Here is a 12,671-nt window from a genome sequence, read left to right as displayed (position 1 = left end):
AAGTTATGTTAAAGAGATTTATACGACTTTTTATTTATGTTTTTGAGATGTTTTTGAGAAGTTATAGTTAGGCTATACTTTTCAAATAATGCTTTTAGGTTTGGTTAAACGTTTAACGATTTTATGGTTCAAACTATTTTCCTTTGGATTTTTAAATGTTAGTTGGTTGTTTTATTTTAAAAATGGTGTCAAGGCATTTTAAAATATATATATGTATATTTTGAATTATCAAGATTAAGGAGAAAAAAAATTTTCTAGTACGTTTTAAGTAAACGAGTAATTGACGTTTCAAATTATACCATATATTAAATAATCATTTAATAAAAAAAATTTTTTATAGTCTTCGGTCTCCGTTCCTTGTTTGGGTGTCGAATAACTCTTGAAAACATTGTTTTATGCATTCTAATAGAAATCATAACCATAGAAAACCACAACGAAATCTCATCCAAACCATTCGGTTCCGAGTCCACCTACCTTAAGCACGAGTACCTAATTTAGACGTGGCCATGTTCTTTTAGTTGGGCCTTTTAAAAGCCTAAATTGCAAGTTGGCAGCCCGAATTTTAAACGCCATCATCTGCTAAAATTGAAAAGATGGGAATTTCCATTTTTATCCCCATTCCACGTTTCTTATTCCACACACTATCAGAATACCGATGTATAAATTCTGACCGGTCCGCAAACCCTAATTTCAGCACTCGCAGCAGCAGAAGGTTTTACCCCCAGCCGGGTGAACAGATTGCAGAAAGGTGAGCCTGATTCATTTCCTCATAGGTTTAGATTAGCAAATTGTATTGCTTTTATCTTTTTTTGAGTGTACTGCATAGGCTTCAGGACTGTGATGTTATTTTGAGAATGGAGATTTGTATTTCGCATTGTTTCTGCAATAATTGTGTTCCTTTAGGTCTAGATTGTCTTGTTCTTTACTGCTTGTTTAAAATTGGATTTCAGAAATATACAGAAATACGTGATGTTGGTATTTGGAAGAATAAACTTTTTGCTTGTTGGATTGTTGTGTTGTAGGTAATGGCTCCAAAGCAGCCAAACAGCGGTCTATTTGTGGGCCTGAAGAGAGGTCATGTTGTCACGCCCAAGGAATTAGCTCCACGCCCATCTGATAGGAAAGGCGTAAGTGTCATTGATTATTTTTCATTGAAATGTGTACTTTTTACTGAGTCAGATGTTGGGTCTTTGTTACGTTTTCAAATAATATATAATTTGCCACCCCTATACTGAGTACGCCAGAAGCATAGAGTAGATTAGTATTTGATTGGGCTTGGACTCTTCTTTGGGGCAAGTGCTATTGTAATTATTGTTTTTTGAGGATTGATGCTATTGGAAGAGTTATCTAGCAATTGTGGCTAGTGTTACACGTTATAGTATGGATGTGAGTATGCATGATGACATGATTGGCATTTTTGTCCACTTAAATCATGGTTTCTTAAGTTATGTTCTATGTTATCAGTTAACATTGCAGTTCTATGTGTCCTTTTTCTGTACCAATCCATGTTTGTTTACTTGTTTCTATTTTTTAACTTGATCCATATTAACTGATCAGAAAACAAGCAAGAGAGTGCATTTTGCGAGGAGCCTCATCAGGGAAGTTGCTGGGTTTGCACCTTATGAGAAGAGGATCACTGAGCTTCTTAAAGTTGGAAAGGACAAGCGTGCTTTGAAGGTTGCCAAGAGAAAATTGGGCACTCACAAGAGGGCAAAAAGGAAGAGAGAGGAGATGGCTAGCGCGCTCAGGAAGATGAGGTAATTTCCTTGATTGACATTCTTTTATCCTACTCCGATGCTATTATCGCGTTTTGTTTTTGAATCTAATAATGAATTATTATTCATAATCATATGATTGGTAAACGTGATTCCAATTTTGAGTTATATATTTGTACATGTGTCCGATTTTGCTATTTTATATTTGTTGGGTATAAATAATGCTGTGCTTCATTCTTCCTTTCGCTTAAATGGTCTGTGATGTGCAGGGCTGCTGGAGGTGGCGACAAGAAGAAGTGAAATCTGTTTTCTTGGGTTTCTGTTGAGAGAGCAAAATTGGTCATTTATTTCAAATTTTGATAACACTTCGATTCAGCCTGTCTTGTTTTGGTTCGACTTTAAGATGGAACTTATGATTACAAACTTGTCTTGTTGGGAACTTTTTGACTTGAAGCTGCTTTAATGTCTTATATTGCATCTTTATTTTCCAGATTAAAAAAGCTTTTTAGTATGACGAGAAGCTTTTAATTGTTGTTCTTTGATATGCAAGACTCGTGCTTTAATTACTATAAAACGCTCTTTCTTGCTCATATTTGATTTTCTTGGGACAACTCATTCTATATTACATCAACCTTGATATAAATAATGAACATAAAGGAAGCACAAAATTTGAAAGGTTCCAGTTAAATACAAGATCAAAGACTGGGCTAATGAGAATGGCATAAATAAATTCTGCATTTCATGTCTCAGTACATATAGTAAAGTTACAACGTTACGTTATCTTCAACAGAGGTTACCGTGATAAAATTATTCTCTTATCCGTATTATTCTATGCTACTCTTTCTTCTTATTCTCGTTAGCCATAAAGCTACTTATGAAAAGAGCCGAAAAGCAGCACGTAATATGGCAGTTGGAGCAAATTCTACTGATGCGCCAAAATGAAATTGAACGGCACAATACGAAATCAAGCCTTGAACTTTTGTGACAACCTTTCAACCCCATCTTTGCAATCTCCAACAACTCGCTTTGTCCCTTCTGAGACGGATGAAGCAAATTCTACAGAGCCGCTCTGCACTCCTTGTAATGAGACACTCAAGTTTGATTTGGCTGTGTTTTTTAGCTCTCCAACACGTTTACCTGCCTTCAAGGTCTTCTCTTTCAGAATTGATATGAAGGAAACAATCTGCTGGATTATTTTATTGATTGTGTTCTTGCATTTCCCACTCACTTGGGCTGCCATAGTCCTAAGCTTGTCCACCAAGTTCTCAGACCTTTCAATGGTTCTTTCAACTGAGAACTGTTTACTAGTATCAAGCCATGCGACTCCACTGGAATTTTCTTCCTCTCGCAGATCATTATCAACTACTTTTAATCCTTGACTTTCCCAGCGTTTTCTAGCCTCTTCCAATGCCTTAACTTGTTCCCTTGCCCTCTTCATCTCATCTTCTGCCCATCCTCTGCAAAAATAGAGACATGCACAAGTAGAGATAATAAGAATTATATATTTCCACATTTCCTTGTCTTTAGGTCTAATTTTTAAACAAATTATTACATTAACTTGTTCAGTTGTCGCCTTTTAAAAAATAAAATCAAAACAATAAAGTCAACTTCCAAAGAACAGAAATCTGAACCAAAACGAAATTAAATCCCTCAACCATAATCTGAAATAAAATAGCAACTTAAATATGACAATGAAATTAACTTTCGTACCTGGCCATGGACAAGGCTTTCCGCTCAACTTCCAGCTCGTATTGTAGCCGGGCAATCTCGTGGTTCTCAGTTTCTGCATCTCTCCGAAGTTTGCTCAGTCTTTCTTTTTCATATGAAATCTCCACCCTATCATGCATAAGGATCTGCAACTGTTCATCTACCTCAGGCCTCAGCCTGGAAAGAATTTCCATTTCAGAATTAACAGCAGAACGTTCCTTCATTAGCGCAAGATTTCTTTCCTCTCGCTCAGCCCTCAATATCTCCACTTCGTGTCTAGCTTCCTCTGCCAATTTCTGAAACGCATCAATCTTTTCCTTTTTCTGTAAAAGTTCCTTCTCATAACTTCCATTGAGATCCTTTTCAAGTTGAGCAATTAGAGCATTATGAGCAGTAACAGCATTTTCTGCCATTGATTCAGCCTCAATACGTGCAAGTTCATCACTAACCACCACAGCAGCATCACCAGTTGAAAGGGCCATGGCAGCTTGGGCTTTTGTCACTGGCTTTTCTGGCTGAAAAAGTCTTGTATAACCTGTTATGCAGCAAAGCATATTAACTCTTGACATCTAAGAGAGCATCGCCAGAAGAAGATAACATATCACATCGAAGAAACTAACCGAATTCTAGGGTTATGATGCCCTGCTCTCCAGCTGCTAAGTCAGCTACCAGTGCAGGCCATGCATCTTGGTCAATCTTGGCAATATCTATAAAACCAGATAACTGCTGCAAGGTCTACTTCCAGCAAAAGACAAGCTTCTTTATCAATTAATCAGTTATACCAATGCTATCTACAATAGGTAAGTCTAATTAAATAACATTAACTTCTAATAACCTTCCTGTCGACAACCGGTAGTTGCCTTTTTTCCAAAGCATATTTCCAACTCACAAGATCCTGGCGAGATAAAGGACTACAAAGCGTTTTCTCAGAATGTGACAAGGTGGACAACTAAAATTTGTAAGAAAGCTCGTTCTTAAGAACAGAACAATTTCATGTTAAAATTCAGAAAAATATGAGATATAAGGGGGTCAAGTTTAAAATGAGCAGCACCAAGAAGTATAAACACACTGAGTTGGAAAACAATTCAAATATTTTTTCAGTTAACCCACCCATGAACCCAGAGAACCACGTAATTTTCAGGACGTTTGATTTACGAAAAGTGAAGGGAAGAAATACTTGACTACTTGAGCAACCACACGAAATCAATTAATCTTCACAAACAATAATGCGGGTCTCATATAATAACTGATTGTCTTCTTTAGTAGTTATAAATTTACATTATATTGCTATAAAAGTTAATTAGTCTTCAAGACAACAGTAAACTAACAGAACAGTGACAATGAGCTCACGAGAAATATGCACACCTTTCAGGAGAGAATAATAAAGGACTCGAGTCTTCATCTACAGATGACTGCATGTCGTGGCTTGAAAGCTTGCTGGCAATAAGTCCAGCTTCTGCCAAGCCTAACAAAAGCCAAACTCATTTAGAAGATAATGCAACATACCAAAATATAAAATTTCACGAGAAAACTTTTAAAACATTATCCAAAGTCAAGTTTTCACCTTGAATTGATGGGAAATCAGGATCATCCGGTGTAATGTCATCAAATGCAAGTTCAGAAACATTTTCAATGTACATAGCAGGATAGACTTTCGATGTTGTGCTCCTAAAGTAAAATCAATAAATCATAATGCATAGCCATATCCTTCCATCCCTGATATTCTAACAGGCTGTGAATATCTCATATCACACTCCATAAAGAAAGATTCATTACCTGGAAAGAATACTGCTTGCTACGACCAACCAATGAGCATACTCTCGTCGAGTAGATAAATCTCCAGGTTGAACATCATCTTCAATCACCTAGAAGAGCTACGAAATTAAAAGTTGGGTTTCAAATCTTCACACAAGAATTTAAATTTACAGCTCATGAACTCAATCTCTAGATCGTCGGAAAGACCATCATGGCCTTGGACATTAAGATTATGATGCTCTTGTGTGTTCATGTGTCTGCGTGTGCAAGCCACTGTGAGTTGGCATTAGATTGGTTTTTCTTTCTTTCTTTTCTTTTTTGCTTCTTGAACATTTCTCAAGAGCTAGCTGAAAAATGCGTGTGGTACAGCTGGAAACCAAAAATAGAATGAAAGAAGAAATTGCAGTTTTGAATTCTTAAGGGGTATGCAATTTACATGGCCAAAATAAATAGCTGGAGTAGTCCATAACATACCTTCAAATCTTTCAAAGCAGATAATGCCAGACTTTGGAGTTGATCAACAACAGCAGGAACCAAAACCTTACCTGGTGGAGCCTGCAGAGCTGCAGAAACAACAGATGGAGCAGGTATGCCAGCTGAAGTGAAAAAATTTCCAGGATTTGTAGAATCAAAAAAGGATCTGTTAACATTGATATCATTAAAATCATTTTCATGCAGTTCATTTCCAAATTGATTAGCGATTTCTGGCTCCAAAGACACTCCAGCTGAGCCAATTCCATTTAAATTTTCCAGATATTCATCATCTCCATCTGAAGAAACTCCCAAAATTTTGCCCGAGTCATCATCCACTGTCAAAAGTTTGCTTCCAATATTAACATCCCCTGTCGAAGGCAAGCTTTTGGACTCCTCATATTCTTCAGGGATAGTGTTTAATTCAACGACATTATCCACCTGTGACTCAACTGAACTAGAGAGCCCATTTGGATAGTCAGCCATTACATTCTCTCGCGTGCTATCCAATACAGATGGGACCAAGATTTTGGCATCAACAAGGTCATCTGATTTTGGTACACTGGTACTTTCAGCAGCTAGGTTCCCAGCGTCCTGACCCTCTGCTTTTGGTTCCTTCACCTTGGTATTTTCATTAGCTGGACCACCATTTTGAGTTTGAATGCTTCGCGCACCTAAGGAATCATCGGCTACAACAGAAACTAAAATGCCAGTAAGAACTGATTCCTTTTGGGTAACTTTCTCGTTGGAGTGAATATTGGTGAGATCAAACACCTCAGATGACTGCCTAGCACCGACATCATCACTATTGCTACTTTCATTAGCTTCACTTTTTTCTTTATGCAGAAGAAGATCCTTGTTTGTACCTGTTTTACTTTCTTCACTTTCACTTTGCAGTATCTCAACTTTCTCCTCACTTTTCTCCTCTCCAAAGCTATCCTGCTGATTATCAGAGGATACTAACTCTTCTTGTTGTGTTGTCAAGGGCTCCATTTGTTGTTTACCTCCTGTAAATAAAAAACATATGAACTCAAAATTTTGAAGTACTGAATTATTTTATTCATTAAAAGAAACACGAGCTCTAGACAAAGATATACTCAACTAACGTGAAAAAGGGGTGAACACATACCTTTATTTTTGGAAATATAACATTCATAAGAAATCAATTGTGAATGCGACTCTAATGAGAGTTTGTTTTAAGCACGTGTTCTTAATCATTGTCTATACAATTGTCCAGGAAGCAACAGCTAACAGATCATAATCAAGAGACTACACTGATCTATATCGACCCAAATTTCACGCAACAAAATCTAGAAAATCAAGGTATGAGAAAAATTACTCACTTGATGTAGTTCTATTGCTTATAGACAATGCAGTAAACGTGAGGCCTGCAACCAAAAGAATTCCAGCAGCTCCAGCCCCCATTATTCCTGAAATTAAACTACGGAACATGAGTTATTAGTCTACAACGACATACGCCAGTGGCAGAATTTTCAATTGCAACAATAAACGCTACAATAAATAACAGTTACAAAACCTCCATGCAACCAAAAACGGGTTCATTAAAAAACGAGTATAGAAACTTATTTACGTAAAAACGAAAAAATGAAAAGGTTTTCTGATGTTTCCTAACAGTTACAAAACACACAGGGTCCTGCTTATTCAGAGTCAAAAGAGTCCAATGACTCAGGCCATATCTTTTTAGGACCCAAAAATTTTAAAAAAAAAGTATTATATATAAAAAGAAAAAACAGTTTTTTTTTAATTTATAAATATTAAAATTCAAAGAATCAATAAAATATAAAATAAAAGCCTGTAAAATTGCTTTTCACCGCTCCACTCTTCTATCCTTCGTCTTCGGTTTTCTCCATCTTCGACTCCAGCATCAATTGCTCACCAGCCTCACCCTTGTAAGTGTATTAATGTTATGTACAGTAATAATTTGTATTTTAATTGTTTTCCCCCTAATCTTGCTACTTGGAGTCAAAACTGTATGATTCACTCTCCGTCTCATTAAGTCAGGATTCTCTGTGAAGTTTTTGAGTGAAGATCATGCTTTTAGGTCGTTACCCCACTTTGTCGAACATTAAAAAAGGTTGTTACCCCACTTTGTTCAAGTATTTTTCTGGAAATTTTTTATATTCATTTTTTTAGATATAATTTTTTTGGTGATGATGTGTCAAGCAATTGGGTCTTTGTTGTTTGTTGCTGATTGAGTCTTGCCTCTCGTTGTGTTGGGTTTTCGATAAAAAGAACTTTGAAATGGAGGCCTTCTCAGATTAAAAAAAATGCATTGCATTAGTATAGTGGCACGTTTTGCTCACCTTGTGTCAACTGTCAAATTGTCCCTGAAATTGGTTTGTTTATACAAAATGGATGAAAATTAATTTATGAGATGTGTCTAAACCAAAACATTTGGGAATTTGATTTTGAACCATCTGCCACCAAATTAGTTCTATTTAGGTGAAGTGGCATGTATTATCATTGATCCAAACATATTCAGTTATGGGGTCAACAGAAGCACCTTTAATGATGGCAAGGGTATGAATCTTTCCCATTGGTAATGCGATCTCACTTCTACCAATTCATAAGTTCCAGAATCTGTCTTTTCTGTTTCATATGAACCATATTATTTGTTTATCATTATTACTCATCCGTTTGTAGGAGTCTGTAATGAATATAACCCGAGTTTTTGCTGTTATTGATATTATTTATCTATTCTTTTGTTTTATTTTCTGATGTTTCTCGCTTTATCTTTCTTTAACATATTGGTCTTGATGCAGTCTGTTCTTTATCTTTTTGAATTCTTAGGTTAATCATGCCTCCTAATTACATGTCTGGGTCTCAAAAAAGAAAAAGAAAGCTAAATATTGAAGAAATGATTCAAAGTCAAGCTGGAGATATCAACAAGTACTTTGTTTCAAACAAAAACATAGTTGCAGAGGGTGAAGACCCTGTTGATAATTCAATTAGCAGAGAACAAGATGATGAATTGGATGAGAATGAGATTGATACTAAAAAAGTCCTTGAGTCTGTCGATGTGGATGTATTCAATGATCATGAGAAAGATGAAGAGTTTGTTCAATATGAGAACTTGAATAAGGAAACTTGGTCTGATGATCCAGCAAAGTGGGACAACATTGATCAAAACGTTAGAAACTTTTTAGTAGAAAGAGGTCCGAATAGAGATGTCATAAATGTGTTTCCTAAAGATAGCGCTAACAGGCATTTCAATGTGTCACATTATAAGAGAATTTTGCCAAACGGGGAGGGAAGTGATAGAAGATGGCTATTATATTCAGTTTCTTATAACAAGATTTTTTGTTTTTGCTGTAAGTTATTCAAGAAGCAAGTAACCAAGACTGGATATGGTCAGTTAGCTAATGAAGGATACAATGATTGGCATAATATGAGTCGATGTCTTGCAAATCATGAAGCGAGTAAGGAGCATATGGTGTGTATGACGAATTGGCTTGAATTGGAAAGAAGATTGAAGACAAATAAAGTGATTGATGCAGGAGTACAAGTACAAATTAATAAAGAAAGAGAGCATTGGAAACAAGTGTTACAGAGGATAATCGCAGTTGTTCAACTATTGGCGAAAATAACTTAGCATTTCGAGGAAGTTGTGAAAAACTTTATGTTGAAAACAATGGTTTGTTTTTACAAATGATTGAAATGATTGCAGAGTTTGATCCAGTAATGAAAGAGCGCCTCCGACGGATTAAAGACCATGAGACTTACACTACATACCTTGGTTGCAGAATTCAAAATCAGTTGATACAGATGTTGGCAAACGAGGTAAGAAAAACAATACTTGCAAAGGTAAGACAAGCAAAATATTTTTCAATCATATTAGATTGTACTCCTGATATCAGTCACAAAGAGCAAATGTACATTGTCATACGATGTTTAAATGATTCAAAAAGTTTCACAAAAGTAGAAGAATATTGGGTGCAATTTTTAGATGTTGATGATACTTCGGGACTTGGGCTTTTTATGCATCTTAAAAATGCTTTAGTCAATCTTGAGCTTGATATTGATGATATTAGAGATCAAGGATATGATAATGGATCTAATATGAAAGGTAGGCATAAAGGTGTACAAAAAAGATTACTTGAAATGAATCCCAGAGCTTTTTATACTCCTTGTGGTTGTCATAGTCTCAATTTAGCTTTGTGTGATATGGCGAATTGTTGTCCTAAGGCTATGTCATTTTTGGAGTAATACAATGGATCTATACGTTGTTCTCCTCTTTTACCAAGCGGTGGAAGATTTTCAAAGATCACGTGAAGGGTTTGACAGTTAAGCCATTGTCACAAACACGATGGGAAAGTCATGTTGAGAGTGTTAAACCTATAAAGGAGCAAATTGCACAAATAAGAGAAGCTTTGTATGACTTGGCAAATGATAGTGAAGATCCCAAAACGAAGAGTGAAGCTGAGTCCTTAGCGTTATATGAACTTGAGAATTTTGAATTCTTGCTTGGTGTGGTAATTTGGTACAAGTTCTTGCATGCTATCAACACTGTGAGCAAATTTCTTCAATCTGAAAATATGGATTTTGATGTTGCTATCAAACTTTTACAAGGAATTGTTTTATTTCTTGAAGAATTTAGAGAAGATGGTTACGATAAGGCCATGGTTGAAGCTAAAGAAATGGCATGTGAGATGGGCATTGAAGCTGTATTTCGAGAGAAATGTGTTATTCGAAGAAAGAAACAATTTGGTGAAAGTAACAGTGAAGAAGTGATACAGTCAGCTGCAAAATCTTTTCGAATTAACTACTTTCTCTTTATAATCGATCAAGCTCGTTCTTCTATGAAAGCTCAATTTGAACAGTTTCAAAAATATGAAGAAACATTTGGTTTTTTGTTCAATCTAGAGAGGTTACAACGTGCAGACGATGAAACTTTGTTGAGGTCTTGCAAGAATCTTGAAAATTCTGACTCATAAGGGTTGTTCTGATATTAATGGGGATGATCTATTTTCGGAGTTGACATTCTTGCGGTGCTCATTACCAAGAGAAGCAAAATCGGCCATTGATGTAGTGAATTACTTGAAGAAAATGGATGGATGTTTCCCAAATGCTCATATTGCTTATAAAATCTTGTTGACTGTCCCGGTCACAGTAGCAAGTGCAGAGCGAAGTTTCTCAAAGTTAAAGCTCATCAAACTTTTCTCCGATCAACCATGTCACAAGAAAGATTGAATGAATTAGCTATGTTATCGATTGAGAAAGAAATTACTGAACAACTTGATTATACAGACTTTATTAGTATTTTTAGCTCTAAAACTGTTAGGCGGGTTGTTTTTTAGTGATCATTTTGCACATGTTTGATATTTTTATTCATTTAGATTTTTATATTGACTTTAACGTATTAATTTAATTTGAAAAATTGCTATGGAACTAAAAAAAATATGAACACACATTATGATTCAGAGATCTTTTTTTAAAAGTTAGACTCAGCCCAAATATTATTAGGATCGGCCCTGAAAACACCAAAAAAAAAAGTATCTTACCGACTAAAGATTGCTTGCGCTTTGAATTGCCGGGCTGCAGTTCCCCATCAGAATTGGCCCAGCCGGAGAAATCATCAGACGAAGACTTAGAATTCATCCACGAAGAAACTTGAGTCCGACGTCGTTCCAATCCATAGCCATGAATCCCACTGCTCCTTACCACCACCCACACCAAGCTCACATGACGTCGGTCAAGCTCCGAAAAGCGCGAGCGGAAAACCACAAACGGGGATTTCTGGCGGTTGAATGAGAATTTGAGCTGAAACGAACTCGGGCAAAACGCCGCCGAGGTAATCAAAGCATTCATCTTAACGATTCCTTCAAATTACAAGAGTAGCTGGGGCTATTATTCGTTTACCTACTAATTATTGAATTTTGAATGCGAATTTGGGAAGGGAGCTGAACCGGAATGAAAATCAGTGTTTCTTGACTTGGCCAAAATTTACGGCTTACACTGTACCTGGCATGTAAACACGCAATTTATCATTATCCAACGGGCAAGAGAACAACAGAAATACCCTCCGCGGCGATTTCTAGATGAACACAGACACAAGCCCCACCTAACACTGAAATTAATTAATTTAAATTGGTAGTCTAGAATTAAGCATTTAATATTCTACACAGATAAAATTCAAATAATCATAAATAATTAAATTATTTGCACAATATTTTGATCTGCGAACGTGTTAGGTGCAAAGATGTACCAATTTTGTGTAAAAACTGATAAAAATCTAACTTTTAAAAACACAACGATTGTAGATACTAAATTTGATCATCCGTTATGATCTTCTAAACAAATATGACGCCATAAACAAAGAAAAATATAGAAACACTGCTGAAAATTGAGAGATAAATTTCTAACATGTTCTATATTTTCAATAAAATGTAGGAATTCACAAAAGATTGTTATATACTAAATAACGTTGCTAAATATGAAAAACAATGACTCAAACTACTGAAATCTGGAGTTAAAACTATGAAAACGATTTACTAAAGCTATGAGAATTTTGTAGGGAGTTTGCTGGAATTTGAGCTAGAGTTTGTGTGTGTCCCCTGGGTTGGCCGAATCTCTTTTTTTCTTCACTGTGCGGTGCGGTTTCTTCCACTCCTCCCATGACTCACGATCTTCTCCTCTTTCCTGCCACGATCTTCTCCTCTTTTCCGCGATCTTCTTGACTTATCTGAATAAATTTGAATCGATGGGAATTTGTCTACCACATTTGATGGGCTTTCAAACATTAATTGGGCTTTCATAATTGCCCAATTTTAGCCCAAACAATTGTCCTCGGGAAGCATTGGCCCATTGGGCCAAAACGCTTGTATATAAAATCATATTCTATCTTACTTTATCTATTTACAATAATGAGGCCCAAACTTACTTTTATAATTGGACCTTGACTTTGATAGAAAAAGCCCAGAAATAATCTCTGATATCCAGTACGCTTTACAAGTAAAATTCAACACTTCCTCAATTCCTCAATCGTTACTCCATCTATTCCAC

The 12,671-nt window shown here is 36.0% G+C and overlaps 3 protein-coding genes across 4 annotated transcripts; 2 read left to right on the top strand and 1 right to left on the bottom strand.

Moving 5' to 3' along the window:
- The first annotated feature begins 605 nt into the window (after positions 1–605).
- LOC140983144 (large ribosomal subunit protein eL36y-like) lies at positions 606–2,205 on the top strand. The gene is made up of 4 exons (XM_073450062.1): positions 606–748; positions 1,023–1,127; positions 1,558–1,757; positions 1,985–2,205. The coding sequence occupies exons 2-4, from the start codon at positions 1,026–1,028 to the stop codon at positions 2,013–2,015; spliced, it is 333 nt and encodes a 110-aa protein (XP_073306163.1). The 5' UTR covers positions 606–748; positions 1,023–1,025; the 3' UTR covers positions 2,016–2,205.
- A 198-nt stretch (positions 2,206–2,403) lies between these two features.
- LOC140983143 (uncharacterized) lies at positions 2,404–11,738 on the bottom strand. 2 transcript variants are annotated; one of them, XM_073450060.1, is made up of 10 exons: positions 11,171–11,738; positions 6,992–7,078; positions 5,652–6,655; positions 5,199–5,287; positions 4,987–5,090; positions 4,788–4,887; positions 4,258–4,333; positions 4,043–4,157; positions 3,426–3,957; positions 2,404–3,172 (listed from the first exon to the last, which is right to left on the bottom strand). In XM_073450060.1, exons 1-10 carry the CDS (start codon positions 11,475–11,477, stop codon positions 2,680–2,682), a joined length of 2,907 nt encoding a protein of 968 aa, XP_073306161.1. In that variant the 5' UTR covers positions 11,478–11,738; the 3' UTR covers positions 2,404–2,679. The 2 variants fall into 2 exon arrangements, with proteins under 2 accessions (XP_073306161.1, XP_073306162.1); XM_073450061.1 differs by having other exon boundaries at positions 6,992–7,089; positions 11,171–11,387.
- Positions 7,487–9,261, top strand: LOC140982864 (uncharacterized). Its single transcript, XM_073449631.1, has 2 exons — positions 7,487–7,558; positions 8,460–9,261. The coding sequence occupies exon 2, from the start codon at positions 8,467–8,469 to the stop codon at positions 9,259–9,261; it is 795 nt and encodes a 264-aa protein (XP_073305732.1). The 5' UTR covers positions 7,487–7,558; positions 8,460–8,466.
- Positions 11,739–12,671: the final 933 nt, after the last annotated feature.

This window comes from Primulina huaijiensis, chromosome 8, assembly GCF_012295235.1.
Source record: "Primulina huaijiensis isolate GDHJ02 chromosome 8, ASM1229523v2, whole genome shotgun sequence".
NCBI lineage: Eukaryota > Viridiplantae > Streptophyta > Magnoliopsida > Lamiales > Gesneriaceae > Primulina > Primulina huaijiensis.
Note: the sequence above shows the minus strand (reverse complement) of the source record. Positions and strands in the feature narration are given on the sequence as shown.